Raw genomic sequence first — 26,491 nt, 5'->3', positions numbered from 1 at the left:
CACATTTTTTATATCATTTTTCTCATCTTTCCTTCGTCTCTTGGTGTAGGTTTCTTGCCTATTTCTGTCCTCATTGTGTCTCTCTGACACACACACACACACACACACACACACACAGCGAGGATTACAGCCGGTTTGCCCTGTGCCCCATTTGTGATTGAGTGTGGAATGGGGATTATTATGGGGGTTGCTGTACAGTCTCCATATAGAGACAGCAGGGCGGCGGCTGCTGGCTCTCCAGTCGCGTGGAATAAATCATCTGAAAGTGCAGGGTTAGATTTTTGAAACCGATTGTAAATCTCACACCAGTAAAACTAGTAGAGAGTAAATCCATTTCCGCCGCCGGTTAACTATTGGTTGCCATCCCCCTTTCACGCCTCTCCAGATGTGCATGATGAATACAGTACCTGTGTTTCCATAAATGATCCTGCTTTATCTTGCTCTCCCTTCGCCTGGATGTAGTTGCCAGGAGACCTGAGCCAGACGTCTGATGACCCGAGTCTCTCCGACTTTGAGACGTAAGCTGCTCTCTGGTGAAGGGTGGCAGTGTAACCGGATTACATGGCCGTGCTCTTTTATCCAGCTCCTGCTCAGATCAAGGTGGAATCTGTCAGAATAAAGCGAAATAAATCATTTCCATGTGTGATGTGTATGAAGACGTTTCCTCTCCCCTCTGATGGAGATGCCGTGCACAGTAAGAAGTGAACACGGCATGAAGTTCATGTAAATGAGCAGGTTCCGTGTTCCCTGTACTGTGGGGTTTTAAGGTGAAGGAGTGGAGCAAGTGGCTCTGCAGTCTACAGTCCTGTTCCTCACGTTCTCATTTCAGAAGTCATCGTGCGCTGGTGAACGTTTGGATCCCGTCCGTGTTCCTCCAGGGCCGTGCCGCGAATGCCTACCACGTGTACCAGGTACGTGTGTGCATGTTCATCATTTCAAGCCGGTAGATAGTGAAATAAAACAACGTTTCTCCAGGAACCTGGTTCCACATTTCACAACGTTACATACTGACATGAAGTGAATGTGCGAAAAAGCAGCTACGTAAAGTGCAAACGGGGCACGGGCGGAGCAGGAATAACCGAAAAACAACAGACACATCGCTAAAAAGCACACGGTGACACGGTGAAACGTGTATTTAACCATCACCCATGGTGAGCAGCGTGTGGGGACGGTCCCTTCATCAAGGGGACCTCAGTAGCACCTTGGCGGGTCGGGATTCAAACCTTCTGATTACGGGGCCACTTCCTTAACCGCCAGGCCACCACTGACCCACACTGTGTGCGTCAGACCAGAGTGGAAAGTCCCTGTGTGTTCAGGTGTCTGATGGATTGTGGTATGATGCTGTTGCAGAGTCTGACATTGAGGGCCCGAACGCTTCGGTACCTTTTGCCGGATGTTAGGAGGGTGAAGAGTCCATGTGAGGGGTGTGTAGAGTTCCTCACAATGCAGTTCCCAAACCAGACAGTGATGCAGCTTGTCAAAATGCTCTCAACGGTCCCTCTACAGAAGGTGGTGAGGATGTGTCGTAGAAGATTGGCTTTCCTCAGCCTCTGCAGGAAGTAGAGATTCCAGGAGAGGTTCTCCTCTAGATGAACACCGAGGAGCTTTGTGTTCTTGACTATCTTCTGAAGACAATAATCATCTCCTTCATTTTGTCCACGTTCAGAAATAGATAGTTGACCGTACTCCAGTCCATCAGTCGTTGCACCTTCTCTCTGTATGCTGACTCGTCGTTCTTGCTGATGAGACCCACCACGGTCGTGTCATCGGCGAACTACATGATGTGGTTGTGCACAGTTGTGCACATCTGTGCACAGTTGTGGGTCAGCAGGGTGAAGTGCTGCTGGAGATGAGGTCTCTCAGTCAGGAAGTCCAAGATCCAGTTGCAGAGGGAGGTGTTCAGGCCCAGCAGACTCAGCTTCTGGACCAGGTGCTGAGGAACGATGGTGTTGAATGCTGAACTGAAGTCTACGAACAGCATTCGTGTGTATGTGTCCTTATTGTCCAGGCGGGTGAGGGTCAGATGCAGGTTGGTGGCGATGGCATCGTCCGTGGAGCGGTTTGGTGAATTGCAGTTGGTCCAGGGTGGAGGGCAGCAGGGTCTTCATATGTTTCATGACCAGCCTCTCGAAGCACTTCATCATGACTGTGTAAGTGTGACGGGACGTCATCATTGAGACACGACACTGAAGACTTCTTCGGCACGGATGGTGGTGGCCTTGAGCCACGCTGGAATGACGCGGTGCTCCGTAAGTCCCTGAGAACATCTGCAAGCTGGTCTTGACATTCTCTGTGCATCTTCCAGGGATGTCTGAAGGAGGCAGGGGGCATTTTTGCACAGATTTTGCAGGTCTGGAGTAAGGTGCTAACGGGTCTACTCGTGGTGAGTAACTGAGCTGCGGTTTTTGGGGGTCGTGAATAGTCAGTATTGTAATTTTATATTACTTTATTCGTTTTTTTTTATGGTGCTCGTGGTGATAAATGGGTCCTGTCTCGCAGGGTGCTGACTGGAAGATCTTTATCCTCACAAACTCCAAAAAAATGGAACCTGCCATAACACATTGTGAGCAATAAAGCAGAGGAAGACACACGCAGCCAGTAAGGAAGATATGGCAGTGGCCTGCTCAGCAGTCCACCACTTTCACTGAATAACTGGCAGTGGTGGGTCCTTACCCCGACCGACTGTGTTCTCTGGTGTGGACTCATGCATCTTTCATGACGTTCTGCAGTGATGCGATTGGTGTGGAACGAGTCAATATTTGATGTGGCGAGTGAGAGGAAGGAGGTTTCCTGCAAACGCTGCCAGGAAACGGTCTGCTTAGAACATCTCGCGGGGCTCATCTTCACCCGTCTCATCAGTAACCACAGTGGTGTTATTTTGGGCGTGAGGAGCAGTCAGGAAAACCTCAGGAAATGTTAAGTGTGGGGTTTTATCTTGTTTTAATGTACCGACACGCACACAAATCCCTTAAAATTTAATGCTAAAGCTTCACTTCAAATTACCGGGACGTCTGAATGATCCAAGTTTCAGAATAGTTTCATTTAGATACTAACAGTAAAATAGCAACAGACAGTAAATACTGGAATAAGCTGCAGAAATATCATTTCATTTCTCATATTCTCCAGCTCCGCTTCTTTATCTACATGAATCAGACTACTAGTAAAACCGTTGGCTGGGGACTGTCAGTTGGAGCTGATCGGCGCTTTTTGCATATATAATTAATTTTAGTCTGAATAAATATATTTACATTTGAATGAAATAAAGTCAGCGCACCTGTTTCATAAAAGCATTGAATGTTCAACCTGCGCGGCTTTCCATGCGGAAGAGAGAAACAAAACCAAAAGGCAGCATTCATGCAGAAGGATTGTGGGGGATTCCGGTTCTTCCTGTACGATACGGTGGAGCGTTTCAGACACGCCGTCAAAGATGTGACTGACGGGTCTGAGGTGTGCAGACACATGTCAGCTTCAGGAGCGTCATGCATCATCCAGCAGTGCTAGAACCTGTCACATGGTTGCTTGAGAACTGATCCCCACTCTGCATGTGGTGCCCATTTCAGAACCTACTCGTGTTCTTGTAGAGCACATAGAACATCGGAACTGTTATTGAGCTCTTTGTTCATTTTTTTTTACTTTTAGGTCTCACGGTCTTTAGTGCTGATATTGGTGTGATCTGCAAACATCTGATTTTATTGCTGTTTGCTGAGGGACATCAGTGATGGAGCTCTGCTTCACGGGCGCACACACACACACACACACACACACACACACACACACACAGGTGAATGATGATGGGAGGAACTGTCCTCCTCGTTCCTCAGTTGCCTTTTGGATGTGGGTGGATTGAGTGGATGGTTCTGAATGGTCCTCTGTGGAGTTGGGTGTGGGTGTAGGACCATATGAAATCAGTTTTATTTTTTCCCCATTTTTATCCTTCTGAATTTTCCCATTATAAATGTATTTATTCACCTAAAACAATCACATTTCATCACTTCTCAACAAATTTCTTTACTGCTTACTTTTGTAAATCATTTACATGTAATCAACAAAAACACAGATTGTTCTTGCAAATAACTATTTCACAATATTTCACATTCTTCCATTTGGAGAATAGAAAAGCTTTGCATTTGAAATCAACTTAAAAAACGTATCCAATAAATAACCGTTGGGGAGACCTGGACTACAAAAAGTGGCGCATACTTGCATAATGAACTGGAACCATGTTAGGATGGTTGAAAGAACCGCGCCCAGATGCTGAGAGGCTGATGTAGTGTTCCTATCGATGGTATTACTTTTGGAGATGTATGCTTCTCAGGGGACTATCGGGGTTCCAGCGAATCTCTTGGTCATGGCTGGCCGTGCATTTACATTGCGTCCCACCTCAACATGAAACAGTGGGCTGCAGCGGCCAAAATTGCACCTTTAACAGTGGATTCCATTGTATTCTGTCCACGTTGTGCATCACAGAGATCACAGGGGCCAACACGAGGCCATTCCGCACCCTTCAGTTTTCCGACATTAGAAAGGATTCTAGTGAAATGATCTTAATGGCTTGTTTCAGGTTCCTCTTCCTTGTCCGTCTTGTTCACCAGTCGTTTCCGACTTCACTCCCAGGCCCTTGTCTTCTTTGTCTTCTGGGGATCATCGCTTTACGTGACTGGCTCTCACTTGACTCTGTCCTGCACCAAGATGATGGAAGGATCAGCCATCAGGAGTCATCTAATGCTCTCCTTCAAATGCTGCATTCTGCAGAGCACAGAAGCTATTTTCAGTGCCGTGAAGGTTGATTTTCATCCTAATTTAGACGTTTGCTTCAGGTATTTTAAGATGTTTGGTCAGGACGATTATCAAATTTAATTACGGTTTCCATTTGCTTGAAATGGCTCTGTTTTATCTGTCAGCAGCTGGATTTGTGCATTTTCCTTCTTCAGATAAAGAATTAATTTGTAATGATGGGGGAGGGGAGTCTCTTCTGGGGCAGAATTGCTTCCAGAAATATATATGCTAATGAGCATGCCCAAATTGGATTAAGTTGGCTTTAATGCACTGTAGGGTTTGTCATTAGATTTCTCGCTGATGACAACACACAGGCTATAATGGAGCCTTTATGTGGGTTTCGGCACAAGTAGGGGCTTTTTTTGTCTGTAACTGTTGGGCAAACAACAGATTTGCTCCGGCATTTTTTCAGCGATCCCGCCGTGTGTGCAGTGCTTGAGATTTAAGTAACAAGATGGGCGGCAATAATAAAACTACAGATGAGACCGAGGAATAAAGTCCTGCACCGGGCATGCCGAACCCCGAGCTGCCGAGGTGCCACTGAGGTCCCCTTGATGAAAGTACCTGTCATGGTGCCCACCAAGGGTGACTGTTAAATACAGAGGACACGTTTCACCGCGTCACCGTGTGCTGTGCCGCAGTGTCTCACAATCACGTCACTTTGGCTTCATAATATCAGTGAAAACCTCTCTTTGCCGACACCATCTTCATCATCTGTCCTCAGGTCTACATCAGGATCCTCGACACCGAGTGGAACGTGTACCGGCGCTACACCGAGTTCCGGGCTTTGCACACGCACCTGCGGACGCGGTTCCCTCAGGTGGACGCCTACAACTTCCCCCCGAAAAAAGCCATCGGAAACAAGGTGGGTGAGAGGAGTCTAATTCCGGTCCGCATCTGATGTTTCAGCAAGGTTCTACTGATGGGTGCCGGAGCACACGCTCTCCCTCTAATTGAATAGAAACGCCGCGTCTTCTCCTGATGCGTGCCACCCCGCAAACAGACACTTCTGCTGGTGCAGCTGTATGGGCGTGTGTGCCGGGCAGCAGGTTTTATTTTAAATCACGATAAATGGGCGAGAAAAGAAACTAGCTGACAGAAACTCTGGGTGGGCATCTCCTGTCCTCCTCGATGTGTCCACCCCTGCCGGTCTGTGGAGCAGGTGAACATCGCACTACTCTGACCTGGAAGTGAAGCTGCTGTCCTGTAGGGCTGAATTGGCAAGGATCTCACGACACTCATCGCGGTGCACGGCTCACGGTACGGCTAGATCATGATATGTTGTGATGCTGTACATGTGGGGATGCTCTACAAGCAAAATACGAGATGCTGTGCACTCAGAACTGAATTTTGGATACAGAAATATCAATATTTGATGTCCCTGTATTGATACCATGTCACAATATATTGCTGTATTGACTCTTTTAACACCCCTACTGTCCGGCAAGAACTCATTTAATATTCATTTGATGCTGGATTGCTTGTGTGGTGGTACAGAATAAAACAGATTAAAAGATTGACTGATATGTTAAAGGTCTTATAGGACTTTGCTTTTTCAATGTATTGTCCAATACCAAAAAATGCCACTTCTTTAAGGTTCCCAATCAAAAGAAAACCCCCAAAAAACACAATTCCTGAATAAATTAGCACAATCAAAGAATTATACTAATTAATGTTCAAAAGTAATGACTTTTCCCAACGTAGAACATTTCAAAAAGAAAATCTATTTCAGACGCTTTTTATTTGATTGTTCATCATGGGTCTTTGATGACTTGCTGTCTGATCGTATGACGTAAGGAGCTGGGTTTGAATTGGGGCGCAGAAGTATAGCAGGCAGGGATGCTTTCAATGACCTTAGTGGATAAGCTAGTTTGCACGCCCAATGTGAACTAGTTCACGGTCATACTGCTAAAGTGGAGTCCCAAACCTTCTGAGAACTGGGTTCTGAACTCCAGACTAGATGGAACACAGAGTTATTATAAAGTTTAAGATGGTTCCACCCCAACTATTGACATAATCCGTTCTTGGTACAAGTTTTGGTGGCAGTGTCCTTGATCTGTTAAAAGTCTGAACGTTGCTCATATTCACTCGTTCTGCTTTTTGCTTCCTTTAATATCACCTGAGCAAGTGCTTCTGGTCCATTTTCTTCTATTAAATCAGCAGGGCAGATGCTGTTCAGATGCTATTGTGTATTTTGACAAAGTAAGGCCTTAGGTTCTGTCTTTTTGAGGAATACATTGGACGTTTTTTTTGCTGAGGAGGACCTACACTTGCCTGCTTTTAGAAACAATGACAGTCCCAGGACTGAGCCTTGAGGGACTCAACAGGTACAGTTTATCAGCGAGGAAGAATAACTTGTTTAAGATGTGCCAGACTGTAATTAATGGTCTAGGCTCTGCTGTTACTGATCTCTGGATCTGGGTTTTTCTCAGAGGGAGCAGATTATATTGATTTACCCTCCTCCATCCTCCCTGGACAATTCTCCAATCTCTCTGATCACTGCACACAACCTTGGGGTAACCATGGACAATTCCCTCCTTTTTTTTCTCACATTGCTAATCTTTCTCGCTCGTGTTGATTCCTTCTCTGCAACGTTCGAAGCATTCATCTATTTTTATCTGCACAGGCTACTTAGATACTTGTCCAATCTCTGGTCATCTCCAAACTAGACTACTGTGCATCACTCCTGGCTGATCCAGAATGCTGCAGCACGACTTGTTTTCAACCTTCCCAAAATCTCCCACACCGCTCCACTTGCCACGTTCCCTCCACTGGCTTCCTATATCTGCCCACATCAGGTTCAATATGCTACAATGAAGACCTCCTACCTCAAATCCCTTATCATTCCTGTCCTCCAGCACTGCTCCACTGATTCCACCATCTAGCATTCATCTAGACTTGGAGACTTGGAACCTCCACTAGATGTCCGAACAGCTGAGTCACTAAAGATCTTCAAACAGAAGCTAAAAAGCGAAGGAAAATCTTAATTAAATGTATGTATAGTTAATAAACGAGAGTTATTTAACGAACCATATTTGCAGTTCAGTTCCTTGTGAACAAAGTGCGGAATTTACAGTGATAGACATTTTAAAACACGCGTGTTAGTCGCTCTGGATAAAAGGGTCTATGTGACATCTAAATGTCCTTAATGGTTGAAATCTATTGCAAAGTTCAGATTTGACTTAAATAAAACACCCGTGTTGCTTAAAATAAAATAGCAATTATATGAAATCACTCATTGCTGCAAAATGTCTTCAAAGCAGAATGAATTAAAATGGATCACAAGCTGGCTTTCTGCAGCATGATGCAAGAAAAGGGACTCCAATACCCCTACCATCCTGGCCATTCCCTACCCTTCACTTTCTGAGCCTTGGTTCCTCCCAAGGACTCTTTTATTTTTCCAAGTTTTTTCCATCTTTCTCTGTGACCAGAGGCTTTAACCTGGAAAAGCGGGAATTTAATCAGCAGAACTTTCTTCATTTGCACGGCCACTTTGTGAACGGTAGAAGTGCTAATATTATCTATCTAATGTGTGGTGCTAATGCACAGGACGCGTTGTCACACGTTTCGCTCTGAGAGCGTCCCCATGTTCCGTCCCTCGCCGAGACGCTGCACACTCAGCTCAGGCCTTCAAGTCTCCAACTGGCAGGGAGCCGTTCCAGCACCGACAGCTTCTTCTTTAAATATGTACCGTAATAAGTACTAAACCAGAGAGGGTCGTGGTGGTGAATTTATAAAAGAACAGGTTGGCGTTCAACACTTCATCGTTTACAACAGTTGCCGGTCTCCCCGGAATGCAGGAGGACTCGTCCTTGTCCCCGTTGTTGGGGTGTGTGACAGACACGGCTGTGATGCGGCGCCCGTGTACGGTGCAGACGGAGGCTCGGTAATATGGTGTCGCCATCGCGGCCCTGCAGGTCCTGTCTCTTGCCCGCGTGATTGAAAGATGACCACCAGAGGCACCGTTGCCAGCCGGTTCGGTGTGTGTGTGTGTGTGTGTGTGTGTGTGTGTGTGTGTGTGTGTGGGGCCATTTGTCACGGCAATGTGAACAAGGCCCCGCGGTCCCCGCAGCATCTTGGCCCTGTGTCCAGGTGGGACGCCTGACAAATGTGACGGCTTCCCAGCAGGTCCAGGGCTACGCGGAGACACCGGCGGTTATGTCCACTTCAGAATGAACGTCTGAGATAATAAAAGCGGCTTCATAATGTTCTTTCATCTTTTAAACCTCCAGGCCTGGAGACATAAGAAGGATAATAATCACTTTACATGATGCGGTTTTTAATTCATGTTGATGATCATTCTTCATAGCTCATATATAATGTAATAATGTATAATATGACATGTATAAAATATGGTGTTTGTGTCGGTAGCAGTGCGGACTTGTTCCTCCTGTAATTGTCCCAGCAGTCCGGATAATTAGTCCTGCTCCGAGTCGGGGACGAGCGGTAAACTCGCCCTGGCAGGCGGAGCCGATGTGACTCCGGCGCTGCTCCGAACGGGCTGTTCCGTCCCTGGATCCGGGGCGTCACCGAGGCGTCACCGAGGCGTCACCGGGGCGTCACCGGGACGGGCGAGTGGCGCTTCTGCCCTGGAGCCACATTTCAGCAGATGTGGCCGACACAACACCACTTTTAAATCGTTCCATCCGCTGCTTTCTGTCCCGTTTGCCACGGAGGTCCACTTTTCCCCGTCTTCTGTACAGAACCGGTTCTGGATGAGAAGACTGTGGTGTTGCACCAGGGCCGAATGTGAAGTTCTCCTATCTGTGTAAACCGGTTCTGGAGGAGAAGACTGCGAGTGAAGTTCTGTTGTTTGTGTAGAACTGGTTCTGGATGACGAGTGAAGTTCTGTTGTCTATGTAGAACCGGTTCCGGACTCTGAGTGAAGCTCTGTTGTCGGTGTAGAACCGGTTCCGGACTCCCAGTGACGTTCTCTTGACTGTGTAGAACCGGTTCTGGAGGAGAAGACTGCGAGTGAAGTTCTGATGTCTGTGTAGAACCAGTTCCGGATGACGAGTGAAGCTCTCTTGTCGGTGTAGAACCGGTTCCGGACTCTGAGTGAAGCTCTCTTGTCGGTGTAGAACCGGTTCCGGACTCCGAGTGAAGCTCTCTTGTTTGTGTAGAACCGGTTCCGGACTCCCAGTGACGTTCTCTCGTCGGTGTAGAACCGGTTCCGAACTGCGAGTGAAGCTCTCTTGTCTGTGTAGAACCGGTTCCGGACTCCCAGTGACGTTCTCTCGACGGTGTAGAACCGGTTCCGGACTCCCAGTGACGTTCTCTCGTCGGTGTAGAACCGGTTCCGGACTCCGAGCGAAGCTCTCTTGTCGGTGTAGAACCGGTTCCGGACTTCGAGTGACGTTCTCTCGTCGGTGTAGAACCGGTTCCGGACTCCCAGTGAAGATCTGTTGTAGGTGTAGAACCGGTTCCGGACTCCCAGTGACGTTCTCTGTGCTTTGTAGAACCGGTTCCGGACTCCCAGTGACGTTCTCTCGTCGGTGTAGAACCGGTTCCGGACTCCGAGCGAAGCTCTGTCGTCGGTGTAGAACCGGTTCCGGACTCCCAGTGACGTTCTCTCGTCGGTGTAGAACCGGTTCCGGACTCCCAGTGAAGCTCTCTCGTCTGTGTAGAACCGGTTCCGGACTCCCAGTGACGTTCTCTCGTCGGTGTAGAACCGGTTTCCGGACTCCCAGTGACGCTCTCTCGTCTGTGTAGAACCGGTTCCGGACTCCGAGCGAAGCTCTCTCGTCTGTGTAGAACCGGTTCCGGACTCCCAGTGACGCTCTCTCGTCGGTGTAGAACCGGTTCCGGACTCCCAGTGACGTTCTCTCGTCGGTGTAGAACCAGTTCCAGACTCCCAGTGAAGCTCTCTCGTCTGTGTAGAACCGGTTCCGGACTCCCAGTGACGTTCTCTCGTCGGTGTAGAACCGGTTCCGGACTCCCAGTGAAGCTCTCTTGTCTGTGTAGAACCGGTTCCGAACTCCGTGTGAAGCTCTGTTGTCGGTGTAGAACCGGTTCCGGACTCCGAGTGAAGCTCTCTCGTCGGTGTAGAACCGGTTCTGGACTCCCAGTGAGGTTCTCTCGGCTTTGTAGAACCGGTTCCGGACTCCCAGTGACGCTCTCTCGTCTGTGTAGAACCGGTTCCGGACTCCCAGTGACGTTCTCTCGTCGGTGTAGAACCGGTTCCGAACTCCGTGTGAAGCTCTGTTGTCGGTGTAGAACCGGTTCTGGACTCCGAGTGAAGCTCTCTCGTCTGTGTAGAACCGGTTCCGGACTCCCAATGACGCTCTCTCTGTCGGTGTAGAACCGGTTCTGGACTCCCCAGTGACGTTCTCTCGGCTTTGTAGAACCGGTTCCGGACTCCCAGTGACGCTCTCTCGTCGGTGTAGAACCTGTTCTGGACTCCAGTGACGTTCTCTCGGCTTGTAGAACCGGTTCCGGACTCCCAGTGACGCCTCTCGTTGTGTAGAACGGTTCCGGACTCCCAGTGACGTTCTCTGTGCTTTGTAGAAACCGGTTCCGGGACTCCGAGTGGACGCTCTCTCGTCTGAGTAGAACCGGTTCGGACTCCAGTGCGTTGTCTGTGCTTTGTAGAACCGGTCCGGACTCCGAGCGAAGCTCTCTCGTCGGTGTAGAACCGGCTCCGGACTCCCAGTGACGCTCTCTTGTCGGGTTGTAGAAACCGGTTCCGGGACTCACAGTGACGCTCTCCTCGTCGGTGTAGAACCGGTTCCGGACTCCCAGTGACGTTCTCTCGTCGGTGTAGAACCGGTTCCGGACTGCGAGTGACGTTCTCTCGTCGGGGTAGAACCGGTTCCGGACTCCGAGCGAAGCTCTCTCGTCGGTGTAGAACCGGTTTCCGGACTCCCAGTGACGCTCTCTCGTCTGTGTAGAACCGGTTCCGGACTCCGAGCGAAGCTCTCTCGTCGGTGTAGAACCGGTTCCGGACTCCCAGTGACGCTCTCTCGTCGGTGTAGAACCGGTTCCGGACTCCCAGTGACGTTCTCTCGTCGGTGTAGAACCAGTTCCAGACTCCCAGTGAAGCTCTCTCGTCTGTGTAGAACCGGTTCCGGACTCCCAGTGACGTTCTCTCGTCGGTGTAGAACCGGTTCCGGACTCCCAGTGACGTTCTCTCGTCGGTGTAGAACCGGTTCCGAACTCCGTGTGAAGCTCTGTTGTCGGTGTAGAACCGGTTCCGGACTCCGAGTGAAGCTCTCTCGTCGGTGTAGAACCGGTTCTGGACTCCCAGTGAGGTTCTCTCGGCTTTGTAGAACCGGTTCCGGACTCCCAGTGACGCTCTCTCGTCTGTGTAGAACCGGTTCCGGACTCCCAGTGACGTTCTCTCGTCGGTGTAGAACCGGTTCCGAACTCCGTGTGAAGCTCTGTTGTCGGTGTAGAACCGGTTCTGGACTCCGAGTGAAGCTCTCTCGTCTGTGTAGAACCGGTTCCGGACTCCCAGTGACGCTCTCTCGTCGGTGTAGAACCGGTTCTGGACTCCCAGTGACGTTCTCTCGGCTTTGTAGAACCGGTTCCGGACACCCAGTGACGCTCTCTCGTCGGTGTAGAACCGGTTCTGGACTCCCAGTGACGTTCTCTCGGCTTTGTAGAACCGGTTCCGGACTCCCAGTGACGCTCTCTCGTCTGTGTAGAACCGGTTCCGGACTCCCAGTGACGTTCTCTGTGCTTTGTAGAACCGGTTCCGGACTCCGAGTGACGCTCTCTCGTCTGCATAGAACCGGTTCCGGACTCCCAGTGACGTTGTCTGTGCTTTGTAGAACCGGTTCCGGACTCCGAGCGAAGCTCTCTCGTCGGTGTAGAACCGGCTCCGGACTCCCAGTGACGCTCTCTCGTCGGTGTAGAACCGGTTCCGGACTCCCAGTGACGCTCTCTCGTCGGTGTAGAACCCGTTCCGGACTCCCAGTGACGTTCTCTCGTCGGTGTAGAACCGGTTCCGGACTGCGAGTGACATTCTCTCGTCGGTGTAGAACCGGTTCCGGACTCCGAGCGAAGCTCTCTCGTCGGTGTAGAACCGGTTTCCGGACTCCCAGTGACGCTCTCTCGTCTGTGTAGAACCGGTTCCGGACTCCGAGCGAAGCTCTCTCGTCGGTGTAGAACCGGTTCCGGACTCCCAGTGACGCTCTCTCGTCGGTGTAGAACCGGTTCCGGACTCCCAGTGACGTTCTCTCGTCGGTGTAGAACCAGTTCCAGACTCCCAGTGAAGCTCTCTCGTCTGTGTAGAACCGGTTCCGGACTCCCAGTGACGTTCTCTCGTCGGTGTAGAACCGGTTCCGGACTCCCAGTGAAGCTCTCTTGTCGGTGTAGAACCGGTTCCGAACTCCGTGTGAAGCTCTGTTGTCGGTGTAGAACCGGTTCCGGACTCCGAGTGAAGCTCTCTCGTCGGTGTAGAACCGGTTCTGGACTCCCAGTGAGGTTCTCTCGGCTTTGTAGAACCGGTTCCGGACTCCCAGTGACGCTCTCTCGTCTGTGTAGAACCGGTTCCGGACTCCCAGTGACGTTCTCTCGTCGGTGTAGAACCGGTTCCGAACTCCGTGTGAAGCTCTGTTGTCGGTGTAGAACCGGTTCCGGACTCCGAGTGAAGCTCTCTCGTCTGTGTAGAACCGGTTCCGGACTCCCAGTGACGCTCTCTCGTCGGTGTAGAACCGGTTCTGGACTCCCAGTAACGTTCTCTCGGCTTTGTAGAACCGGTTCCGGACTCCCAGTGACGCTCTCTCGTCGGTGTAGAACCGGTTCTGGACTCCCAGTGACGTTCTCTCGGCTTTGTAGAACCGGTTCCGGACTCCCAGTGACGCTCTCTCGTCTGTGTAGAACCGGTTCCGGACTCCCAGTGACGTTCTCTGTGCTTTGTAGAACCGGTTCCGGACTCCGAGTGACGCTCTCTCGTCTGCGTAGAACCGGTTTCCGGACTCCCAGTGACGTTCTCTGTGCTTTGTAGATCCGGTTCCGGACTCCGAGCGAAGCTCTCTCGTCGGTGTAGAACCGGCTCCGGACTCCCAGTGACGCTCTCTCGTCGGTGTAGAACCGGTTCCGGACTCCCAGTGACGCTCTTTCGTCGGTGTAGAACCGGTTCCGGACTCCCAGTGATGCTCTCTCGTCGGTGTAGAACCGGTTCCGGACTCCCAGTGACGTTCTCTCGTCGGTGTAGAACCGGTTCCGGACTGCGAGTGACGTTCTCTCGTCGGTGTAGAACCGGTTCCGGACTCCGAGCGAAGCTCTCTCGTCGGTGTAGAACCGGTTCCGGACTCCCAGTGACGTTCTCTCGTCTGTGTAGAACCGGTTCCGGACTCCGAGTGACGCTCTCTCGTCTGTGTAGAACCGGTTCTGGAGGAGAAGTTCTGATGTCTGTGTAGAACCGGTTCCGGACTCCCAGTGACGCTCTCTCGTCTGTGTAGAACCGGTTCCGGACTCCCAGTGACGCTCTCTCGTCGGTGTAGAACCGGTTCCGGACTCCCAGTGACGTTCTCTCGTCGGTGTAGAACCGGTTCCGGACTCCCAGTGACGCTCTCTCGTCGGTGTAGAACCGGTTCCGGACTCCGAGTGAAGCTCTCTCGTCGGTGTATAACCGGTTCCGGACTGCGAGTGAGTTCTCCCTCGTCTGTGTAGAACCGGTTCCGGACTCCCAGTGACGTTCTCTCGACGGTGTAGAACCGGTTCCGGACTCCGAGTGAAGCTCTCTCGTCGGTGTATAACCGGTTCCGGACTGCGAGTGACGTTCTCTCGTCTGTGTAGAACCGGTTCCGGACTCCCAGTGACGTTCTCTCGACGGTGTAGAACCGGTTCCGGACTGCGAGCGAAGCTCTCTCGTCGGTGTAGAACCGGTTCCGGACTCCCAGTGAAGCTCTCTCGTCTGTGTAGAACCGGTTCTGGAGGAGAAGTTCTGATGTCTGTGTAGAACCGGTTCCGGACTCCCAGTGACGCTCTCTCGTCGGTGTAGAACCGGTTCTGGACTCCCAGTGACGTTCTCTCGTCGGTGTAGAACCGGTTCTGGACTCCCAGTGACGTTCTCTCGTCGGTGTAGAACCGGTTCCGGACTCCCAGTGACGTTCTCTCGTCGGTGTAGAACCGGTTCTGGACTCCGAGCAAAGCTCTCTCGTCGGTGTAGAACCGGTTCCGGACTCCCAGTGACGTTCTCTCGTCGGTGTAGAACCGGTTCCGGACTGCGAGTGAAGCTCTCTTGTCTGTGTAGAACCGGTTCCGGACTCCCAGTGACGTTCTCTCGACGGTGTAGAACCGGTTCCGGACTCCCAGTGACGTTCTCTCGTCGGTGTAGAAACCGGTTCCGGACTCCAAGCGAAGCTCTCTTGTCGGTGTAGAACCGGTTCCGGACTGCGAGTGACGTTCTCTCGTCTGTGTAGAACCGGTTCCGGACTCCCAGTGACGTTCTCTCGACGGTGTAGAACCGGTTCCGGACTCCCAGTGACGTTCTCTCGTCGGTGTAGAACCGGTTCCGGACTCCGAGTGAAGCTCTCTCGTCGGTGTATAACCGGTTCCGGACTGCGAGTGACGTTCTCTCGTCGGTGTAGAACCGGTTCCGGACTCCCAGTGACGTTCTCTCGACGGTGTAGAACCGGTTCCGGACTCCGAGTGAAGCTCTCTCGTCGGTGTATAACCGGTTCCGGACTGCGAGTGACGTTCTCTCGTCTGTGTAGAACCGGTTCCGGACTCCCAGTGACGTTCTCTCGACGGTGTAGAACCGGTTCCGGACTGCGAGCGAAGCTCTCTCGTCGGTGTAGAACCGGTTCCGGACTCCCAGTGAAGCTCTCTCGTCTGTGTAGAACCGGTTCTGGAGGAGAAGTTCTGATGTCTGTGTAGAACCGGTTCCGGACTCCCAGTGACGCTCTCTCGTCGGTGTAGAACCGGTTCCGGACTCCGAGCGAAGCTCTCTCGTCGGTGTAGAACCGGCTCCGGACTCCCAGTGACGCTCTCTCGTCGGTGTAGAACCGGTTCCGGACTCCCAGTGACGTTCTCTCGTCGGTGTAGAACCGGTTCTGGAGGAGAAGTTCTGATGTCTGTGTAGAACCGGTTCCGGACTCCCAGTGACGCTCTCTCGTCGGTGTAGAACCGGTTCCGGACTCCGAGCGAAGCTCTCTCGTCGGTGTAGAACCGGCTCCGGACTCCCAGTGACGCTCTCTCGTCGGTGTAGAACCGGTTCCGGACTCCCAGTGACGCTCTCTCGTCGGTGTATAACCGGTTCCGGACTGCGAGTGACGTTCTCTCGTCTGTGTAGAACCGGTTCCGGACTCCCAGTGACGTTCTCTCGACGGTGTAGAACCGGTTCCGGACTGCGAGCGAAGCTCTCTCGTCGGTGTAGAACCGGTTTCGGACTCCCAGTGAAGCTCTCTCGTCTGTGTAGAACCGGTTCTGGAGGAGAAGTTCTGATGTCTGTGTAGAACCGGTTCCGGACTCCCAGTGACGCTCTCTCGTCGGTGTAGAACCGGTTCTGGACTCCCAGTGACGTTCTCTCGTCGGTGTAGAACCGGTTCCGGACTCCCAGTGACGTTCTCTCGTCGGTGTAGAACCGGTTCTGGACTCCGAGCAAAGCTCTCTCGTCTGTGTAGAACCGGTTCCGGACTCCCAGTGACGTTCTCTCGTCGGTGTAGAACCGGTTCCGAACTGCGAGTGAAGCTCTCTTGTCTGTGTAGAACCGGTTCCGGACTCCCAGTGACGTTCTCTCGACGGTGTAGAACCGGTTCCGGACTCCCAGTGACGTTCTCTCGTCGGTGTAGAACCGGTTCTGGAGGAGAAGTTCTGATGTCTGTGTAGAACCGGTTCCGGACTCCCAGTGACGCTCTCTCGTCGGTGTAGAACCGGTTCCGGACTCCCAGCGACGTTCTCTCGTCGGTGTAGAACCGGTTCCAGACTCCGAGCGACGCTCTCTCGTCTGTGTAGAACCGGTTCTGGAGGAGAAGTTCTGATGTCTGTGTAGAACCGGTTCCGGACTCCCAGTGAAGATCTCTTGTCGTGTGTGCAGGACAGCAGGTTTGTGGAGGAGCGGAGGAAGCAGCTGCAGAGTTACCTGCGCACGGTGATGAACAAGCTGATCCAGGCGCAGCCCGAGTTCGCGGCGCAGCCGAGCAGGGAGACTCTGCTGCGCCTGCTGCCGTTCTGCAGGTGAGACCCGCCCCGGGCCAAGAACGGGCCAAAAGTTCACACCTTGTCACCTAATAAAGCCGATTTGTCCCGTTTCTGAAGCACGTCATGCCGGTAAGAACCGCTCGGCGCCGTGCTGTAACGAGAAGGCGGAACCAGATGGAATTAAAAGGCCGTCCTCGGCGCTAATAGACCCGCTGGCTGTGAGGCTGCGGGTTCGGTCCCCTGCCAGCGGCCGCGTCTCGGTGCCGCTCTAATTAGGGCCGATATTCGGCGCGTCGGCCCCGGTTACCACCAGAAAGGGCGCCTGAGCGCGCGCTGGCCTGCTGAGAACATCACAGAGCCGAGTCGTCCTGCTGAGCTGCATCATGATCAGCCCGGTGATCAGCCCGCATTAACATGGCCGATCGATCCAGATGAGAAAATAATCATCAAAAAATACACATTCAAACAGAGCCGTTTATTCCACTGAACATCTCGGCATTTTAGTCAGAATCATCCAGGACTGTTTTCGTTAATGAAAATTATGATTTAATCTGTTTGGTCATTTTATTTAACCCAGTAAATTTAGTGAAAACGGGAAAGTGACGCGTGATGTGAAACACAGCAGCGCAGCACACGGTGACACGGTGAAACGTGTCCTCTGTATTTAACCCTCACCCTTGGTGACAGTGGGCACCCTGACAGGCGCCGGTAGTGGCACCTTGGCGGCTCGGGACTCGAACCCGCAAGCTCCCGATTAAGAGTTCACTTCCTTACACGTCAGGCCGCCACTACAAGCACAAGACAAAAACCAACATTTATTTGAACTAAACCGATTTCAGAATGAAAGAAAGTTTATTAGACCCCGGAATCCTGGACAGGAAAGACGCTCCACGTTCCATGTTTTTCTTGTTCCATCCTGAGACCTGATTGGATGGGACCGTCAGGAACGGCAACACAACTGTTCTGATTGAAGGAATTGTTTGTGTGCGTGACCTTGTTTCCTCACAGGGACTCTCCTCAGGCCGGTGACGCAGGGACCCGCACGCCACGCTCCAAAACCTCGTCCCGGTTTCCCCGTCTGGGACGGAACCAGAACCGCGACGCCCGCAACCCCGAACCCCAGAGCGGCGACCTTTAACCCCTGACCCGCCGCAGCTGTCAAGCAGCTGAGGAGGCAGAAGGACGCTCACCCACCCACAGGTCCCTGACAGATCCTTGTCCATCAGCTGGTCCAGGTGTGCAGCAGGAGACATTTACATGGACCGTAACAAACAGAGACGAGCTGCCAACTTCACCGAACCAAAGCTTTCAGCCAATCCAGAACCCAGAACCCAGAACCCAGAACCCGCCTGAGACACATGGCACTGAAACGCCTTCGGAGTCCCTCTCAGTTTGTGCCGCAGGTGTCCATTCTTCCTGGACCTGTACCGATTACTCTTTTGTGCCACATCACCATGTGAAAGGACACACACACACACACACACACACACTCTCTCACTCATCCAAAAAGTGCATATAGTGTTGCAACGTAAGCCAATCACGTCTCACGCTTTAGTAGCTGTAGTGGGGCGCGGCACGGCGTGCCCGGGTGGGTGGGCGTGGCTCGCCGCGTTACTTCTAGAATAAGGAATGGAATTAAAGATGAGATTGTTTGCATGTTTCTTTGTGAGGTTCTGCTGAACTGATGAATATTCTTTTTCAAAATAGAATTTACTTTTATTACTTTTTTTACATGATTTTTTCAATTTTTAATCATGAAAGGCTACAATTAAGCACCAAATGATTAATTGGTGCATAATTATTACTTTGGCTGAATTTGTGTTGGGCAGTTTGTGGGTCGCCACTCAACACCAGCTTTCCTGCCAAACTTCCTGTCCAGCCTGTCTTCACATCTGTGGGAGGACGGACTGGTGGTCCAGGCGTCCTGTCCCCGTTCTGGCCAGTGAACATGTACACTATACTACATATCCAGTACACCTCACACTAATTCAGAGGAGACCCCATTTGTAATGATTTGTTAGGGTCACATAGTCAAACCACTTATGAGTCTTCTTCTGAGATCGTTGCCAAACCTTTTGAGGTCCAGTATGAAGACCCGTGCTGTTAACATCTCGTACATCCTCCATCTTTATCAGTCTGGAACTTTTTCCAAGATGAATAAAAATGTGGAAACATCAATCAAGTGGTGTCTCGTGTTTTTGTGTGTGTAAATGTCCTGCAGCTCTTTGCTTCATGGATGCTGAGGGCATCTAGACCTGAGGGACTTGTAATTGGAAGGTTCTGGCGACAGCGGTGGTCTAGTGGGTAAGGAAGCAGACCCGAAATCAGACGGTTGCTGATTCGAATCCCAAGGTTCCACTGAGGTCCCCTTGATGAAGGTCCCGTCCCCACACGCTGCTCCCCGGGCTCCTGTCATGGTGCCCACTGCTCACCAAGGGTGACGGTTAAATGTAGAGGACACGTTTTGTCCTAAATCGTTTCATTGACTTCCTCTGGCCAGTTTGTCTGGAACACACGTTACCCCTCATCTGGTCCTGAAGCAGACCACCGTATAGCAGACCGCTCGGACCCCAGAACAGCGGCGTTTGTGTGCAGGGTGGTTCCCTCGGTGCGTTTTTCAATCCTGTCACTCCTGTAAACCTCAGGGACTCCAGATGAGGGTCAGTTTAGTGGCACAGCCCCGCCCCGAGTGTCCTGGACGGGAGATCCACTGAACTGGAGCTCTTTTGTGGACCCTGCCGGTATGAACCATATTAACAAAAAACATACAACATAATGTTCTTTATAGTCTTCAATCAGCTAGTCATCATTTTTGAGGGAATAAACCAATGAAACATTTTAATGTGTTAGGGGGGGTCAACAGCAATGGAACTCGAACCTTTCTTTGGTTGGTGATGAAGTTGGGTTGATGAGGGTTTGTTTTTTGACTGTTTTCCCCCGGGACACTTCACACAAGAAGGGAGGAAATATTGAGTCACAATCATGAAAAACCAGGATTTGCAGATATGAGGCCCATGGCCATAAACTGGAAATAGAACTTTTATTAATGTGCTTAATGGATGAACATGCATCCATGGCAACAATACTGTTCATGGTAAATGAATTCTTTTAGGAACAGGAGACTGTAGGGGTGGGACGATATTCATTCTCCCTCTGGTGACAAAATACTGAAATGCTGATGAACATTACTGATCTAGCAAGGTTTTTTGCCGAATGCCTATAGTTTAAAATTCTCTAGTATTAGACCCCAAAATAAGATCCGGACGGTCTGCTGGGCTTGAAACCGGCATGTGTGATAGAACCCAGAACGCACGTGAAGGTATCAGGCATTTGGGCATTTTGGAAGCCGACAGGACCCTTCAGATTTGTGATGGTGCTGCAGCATGGTGTGGGTGGTTAGATGGTTCGCTTCCCAGAACATTGAACAAACAAGAATGGAAAATGTGTTGTTTAAAAAAAGAACTAAATGAGAATTTGGGGGGTTTTTGTGCTGCTTTAGTAACGCGCCCCGGGCCTACGCTCCCCTCCACGTGCTCGCCGCCGTTTTAATGAGTGGGAGCAGCTGACAGGTCCGTAAATACAACGTGGCGGCGGAGGTTCCACGTCACTTTTAACCGCTCAGCTGGACCCGGCGTCTTCCAGGACCAGGACTATTCAAACCCGCAATTAGGATTATTTCTAAAACGCAGAAGGTGAGCTTGACGACGTGTTCGATGTTTTATTATAGACAGCGTTTAAAAAGGGGCGGGGCCTGGCGTACGCCCACGTTCATCCCCTCCCTTTCTCCTCCACTTCTCTCCGGTTTCGACACGTGGCCACGCCCACTACCAACACCAACATGCCGGTTTCCGGCGGAACATACATGGTGCAGGTCACACCCTGGATCTGGGTCAGCCGTCATTTCCATATTTACGTAAGAGCTACTTTTCTGACCTTTTTGTAAATTCTAAGGGAAACAGGAGCTTCTCCCTGCTGGCTGCTCTAGAAAACTGGATTTACGCGGCCCGCCGAGAAGACCTCGGAAAGAGTAAAAAATTCTCCATTCGCCATCCTTCTCGCACCCAATCCAAGCATTCTGTAGGGTGAACTAGCGAGCGCTCCCCACATGCCAGGAAAAGACGTCCCCGTGATCCTCAGTAGGAACCTCTAATCCTCGAATCATCTGGAACCAACTGATTCCGAAAAGTGGACGGTCCACGTCAGGCCAGCGATGATCAAATTAACATGGCTGCCACTTCTCCAGCCTCGGCTCCGGCAGCACGTTTCCCGCTCCGGGGAGAACTCCATATTTAGCTTGATCTGCGCATCATTTTAACGTGAAGTCCAGAGATGGAAAAACACATTCTGTGGATCCACCGAGTTTGTGTTCGAAAACAATACTGAAGCAGTAGATGAAAAAAGCAGATGGGGTGAAAATATTTACAGTCAGCTCAATATGGTTTGGTGCACATCTGGATGAAGGTCTGCTGATGATGTTCCTCTCACCTCTGGCAAAGCGCATCGAAGCTTCCTGGTTGTGGCTTCCTGGAGCTTCATGTTTATTCTTTAACAAGGCTGCTCCTTGGGGAAATGGAGCCATGTTCCATACACTGAAATCTGCCAACAGACCACATGGGGTTCAGTCTGCTTTTCTCAGGAGACTGGGGTGATGGGTCCATCAAAGTAAAAAAAAAAAATAAATAAAACGTTTTCCATGTCACTTTTCTCATCTGAACTGTCCTTCTAAAATCAAAAATCAGTTTCTTCTGCCAAGTTATTATTTAATACTTGCATATTTTCTGAAGGGACCGTTATTAGCTTGGAGAAGACCTTCTGGACTTTGCCCATGTGATGAACGGATCCCCTGTCTGTGGTTTTCCAGACCGGGTCTTGAAGTAAAGTGTAGATAAACCAACAAGGCCAGAGGTTGGTTCCAGTTCCCAGATCTATAGATTTTATTGGCCACATTTCATCCTGACTGCCAGCTTTGAGATGATAGATGAGCGCCGAAGCTGCAGACCATGGCTCACCTGGATGGCCAGCGGTCAGTTTACAGTAATGGAGCTTCCTCCCTGCGGCAGGCTGATCCCAGCACAGCGCTGCAGAGCCGCTCTGCTCTGCTCGGCTCTTCTCTTCTCCTTCGTTTGCTCATCTCCGTGTTTCATTTCAGACTTTTGCGGGTTTGAGAATGTAAGATTCCCCCGTGATGGCTGCACCGCGGTGTTAACGGTAACGCTCGCAGCATCATGCATTAATAATAACGGTAGGCAGAATACGGCAGATTACGGCACAAAACCGAGTTTGGCGGGGAGGATGCCGCGCGGTGTTTGGGGTCTGAAGTTGAAGCCAGCTGGCAGTGGGGCAGGACCGAGCCGAGTCCCTTCCCGAGAAGCCAGGTGACAACGTGCTGCCAGCAGCGGCTAAATGAAGCTGTTAGACTGAGACGCGTCTGCCAGCAACACCAGCAACTTCTTCAACCATTTTCTCCATCACGTTGGACTTTTCACGCCATGCGGTCTGTAGGTTGGTGTGAAGAATCAGTTCTCTGCCTCTGTGACTTCCGGAGTAAACTATGGGCTGGTCATGAGTGTTTAAATGCAGGGGTTAACAGTTAACCAGTTAACCCCAACCCAGGCCGTGGCTCAGGCAGTATAGACGAATGCTGAGGGCCCCATCCATCCAGGGGACGCCACAAAGAGAAAACTACTGTGTCTAGATATGAAAAGAACAAAACCACATGAACTTACCTGCAAAGCAAAGCCTACTAAGTAGTAGTGATAATGACATTGATAATGATACATAATGTTCCTAATGAGCCCACCGCAGTGCACCTTCTGTCCATCCCATGGCTCCAAATTTGGGCCTGTTTTAATGATTTGATAAGAGTGTGATCGAGCGAGGAACCAAAGCAGATAGATATGCTGGTATGTAGAATAACATCACGTTAAATATGGGATATTTGCACATTTGCACATTACACAGCAAGTGTACATGTAAGATATTTTTTAAACAATTTGAGCTTTATCGTCATTTCAGATGGTACGTAGTGAAACGGAACGTTTCTCCGGAACTTGGTGCTACACGTAACATTTGAACTATTAGACAATGTTATATACTGACATAAAGTGCACGTGTGTGACACCGACAAACTGAGTGACATAAAGTACAAACAGGGGACCCAGGCAGTGCAAGAATAACATTTAACAAGAAGACAGACAGCACTAAACTAGTGAAATGAATAATAAATGTGCAAATAACAGTGCAAATACTACCGTGCAAAATGGAACAGTGACAGTGCATTAATAGCTAATATTACAGATAGATAATCATACACTATAACAGAGGTAGTGTGTGTGTGTGTGAGTGTGTGCATGTGTGTCAGACCAGAGTGGAAAGTCCCTGAGTGTTCAGGTGTCTGATGGATTGTGGGATGAAGCTCTTACAGAGTCTGACAGTGACTCTTCGGTACCTTTTTCCCGGATGGTAGGAGGGTGAAGAGTCCATGTGAGGGGTGTGTAGAGTTCCTCACAATGCTTGTGGCTTTCCTGGTGCAGCTTGTTTGTCCGTTGTGGAGGGAAGAGACACTACGATGAACAGCGCTGGACTGAGTACACAACCCTGAGGAGATGAGGTCTCTCAGTCAGGAAGTCCAAGATCCAGCTGCAGAGGGAGGTGTTCAGGCCCAGCTTCTCGACCAGGGGCTGAAGAATGATTTCTAATCAGCAATTGATTTCTAATTTCCAGATTTTCAGCTTCAACGGCTGTGAAGTATGAAATATCAAGACAAGATACAGTGCAAAACATTTGCCAGCAGGGTGATAATAAACGTACAAATTGCATAAATTCAGAATTGCTCATGTTTTGTGTGGCCATGAAACAGTTTAGGCCCCTGGAGGAATCAGTAACCACCTTCAAGAACGTTTTTCTTCAATTCTCCTGAAATAACGCTTAAGCCTCTCCAAATTAGGAGCAGTGTAGATTTAGAGAATGCAGTTTGTTGTCTTAAAGCGGCTGAAAGGTCGATAAGGCCTGACCCAAAATCAATAAGCCTGCAGGTACCATCAGACTGTCTGATAACCACTGAAAACAATCAAATCCAACTTTCCGACGGAGGAGAGCAGCAAGTCCGATTCAACATTCCTGAACCTCAGGTGCATTTGGACAGGAGGTGTCCTCTGGGTGGGTTCTGTTCCTGATCACGGGCTCCCCGTCACTTAACATGATGTCAGGATGTGTTTTCAATGATGAAACTATGCACCTGACATGCTGCTACTGGAGGCTTCAACAGAAGAAACCAGCTTTCTCTATATAGCCAAGAACCACGATGTACTGTAGTATATTCTGAGCGCACTGTAGGTCAGGTTATCTGCGGTAAAGAATATTTAACAGCTGTGTTGCTCTAAAATAAATAAGTAAAATGAAATCTAAACTCATATTTTAACACCGCATTGATCCTAGTAGGAAGTCTCCAGACACCTTCTTTTTACCGTACTGAATTACAATATTCAGGTTGAAGAGCAGATGTAGAAGACCTGAAGTTCATGCCTCAGCGGCCTAGAGGGGTGAGATTAGTGGTATATGTGCAGTTTGTCCCGTAACGAGTGAGCAGCGCACTGAAGCGAGCAGCGTGTGTTTGATTTCGTGTTCAGAGGAAGGCAGCGGCATCTCCGGGGATGCCCGCCTCGCAGCTGTGCCAAATGTAGGTCATGTGACCTGACAAAGGCGAGGGGAGATTCCATGTGGGGGGGTGCTCCACTCTCTGGGTCTCCAGGTTCTCTTCTGGCTCCCTGCCCCATAACTGGGTTCAAACCTGTATCCAGGTCTACATTTGCACTTTTTAATGGTGGAAGTGCTTCATCATATGGGTGGAACCTTCTGACCACCACTGATGGTAGCCATTTTTCCACCAATACACTCACCACATCCACTGGAGACGTTGTGAGAGATATTGCCAATTCAACAAAGGGGATTATTATGACCAAAGTTGAAAGGGCCATTTCATGACTATCCTGGGTGTCAGAGAACCACCAGAAAATAACAGGCATCTTTCCACCAGGTTGCCTATCGTGAAAATCTGACTTTGTGCGATTATTTACCTTTAACAGTCCCCACGATTAGCTTCAGCATCCAAATCCCAATGCTGCTTTTCACTTTTGGCTATAACACCAGACATTGTCCATGAATCATCTGATCATGCAGCTCACTACACAGTTCGACGGTTGGATGATATACGGTCGGTATATATACGGTGTTTCACCTGCAGCAGGTTGTGTGTTACTCATGTCGTTTCTGGGGGTTTTAGTTCCTTTCGGTCAGATGATCTCCTTTGATCTCCGTGTGTCTTAACAAGAACTCAACATTGTGATGACCAAAAAAAATGACACCAAAAGCTGATCTGAGAACAGCACATAAAATTGGGTTAAACTGTCGTCTTATGGCGCTGCTTGTCATGCTGCTTCTGACCCTGAGGTGACACCCTGAAACTACAAATGAGTGAAGATAACTCCTACACTGACCCATGCAGAGCTCGTCCATTCCTTACAGTTGTTCATTTTATTGTAGATGTCCCGTGGTCGGGATAACTGGGGAATTTTCATTCTTCTGCTGCTGAAGGACTTTGAAATAAGAAGTGTAGTAGTTTCCTGGAAAAAACCTAAAAAAACCAGCCAGTGCTCCGAGGCTGGAGGAAATGAAGTTCTCTCATGGCTGTGCTGCATATTGGCTCTTCGCTGTCGAGATCTTCAGACGGTATTACACAGAACATTACCTACTGTTAATCAGACCAGGCCGCCAGCAGATGTCTGCACATTCGACAGCCTCTTCACGAAAGAGAAGCGTAAAGCGTCCCAGTGGAGACATTCCGGTATGAGTGGGAGAAAGGAGTAAAACCCAGGAATGGTCTCAGTGTCCTGAGTGGGTTCTGCAGAATAGCTCCTGGACCAGAGGACATGAGAACGTGAGAACGTGAGAACGTGAGAACGTGATCACACTGCACCCGGAGCTGCACGTCGGATTTATTATATTGGACTGAGGCCTGATAAAAAGCCCAGAGGAGAGCAAACAGTTCCATGTGCTGATGAACAACTGCTCCAGAAGAGCGGATGGAACAGAATGGAATAATAAAGGGGCTCGTGGGGTGTGGACGTGGACGCTTCGCCTGACATGTGACAGCCATTTTTAACATGCAGGCATGTGCACTGGAGCGCCGAGCACAGGAAATTGGGTCGAAAAGATCAAAGAAATCAGCGGCCGTGTGTGCGCTGAGTTATGTAATATGAAAACACAGATGCTGGAGAACGCTGGGACATTTTAATAGGCTCCAGGAGAAACACAGCAGCCTGCAGTTCACAAGTGGTTCGTGTTCGTGGCTGAACAAAATGGGCGCCACTTAATGAGCTTGCAATTTGTCAAAATGCCCCGTCCACGTAATGACAGCTTTTACAGGGGCCTGGACCGAACCATTCTGGGCACCTGTCTGTTCATGAAAGTGTGGCTGAAAGCAGCGATTAAGGGGCCCAAGCAGCTCAAACAGCTCTGGAGAAAAAAAAATGAACATTTAACCTGATTTAACTCAAAATTCCAATTTTGTTATCCTAAAAACGAAATAATGTTGGGGTGTCACAACAGGTTATAAAAATCAAGCCGT

General features: G+C 50.1%; 1 protein-coding gene across 1 annotated transcript in view; it reads left to right on the top strand.

Annotated features, from left to right (window-relative positions):
• LOC114772839 (sorting nexin-29-like) overlaps nt 1-19,044 on the top strand; it is a 42,733-nt gene extending 23,689 nt beyond the window's left edge. The window contains exons 17-21 of the mRNA XM_028965555.1: nt 463-518; nt 830-911; nt 5,501-5,641; nt 16,763-16,902; nt 17,875-19,044. Coding sequence (XP_028821388.1) covers nt 463-518; nt 830-911; nt 5,501-5,641; nt 16,763-16,902; nt 17,875-18,004 — 549 coding nt within the window. The 3' untranslated portion in view covers nt 18,005-19,044. The remainder of the gene's footprint in view (nt 1-462; nt 519-829; nt 912-5,500; nt 5,642-16,762; nt 16,903-17,874) is intronic.
• Nucleotides 19,045-26,491: the final 7,447 nt, after the last annotated feature.

This window comes from Denticeps clupeoides, unplaced genomic scaffold (assembly GCF_900700375.1).
Source record: "Denticeps clupeoides unplaced genomic scaffold, fDenClu1.1, whole genome shotgun sequence".
Taxonomy (NCBI): Eukaryota; Metazoa; Chordata; class Actinopteri; order Clupeiformes; family Denticipitidae; genus Denticeps; species Denticeps clupeoides.
Note: the sequence above shows the minus strand (reverse complement) of the source record. Positions and strands in the feature narration are given on the sequence as shown.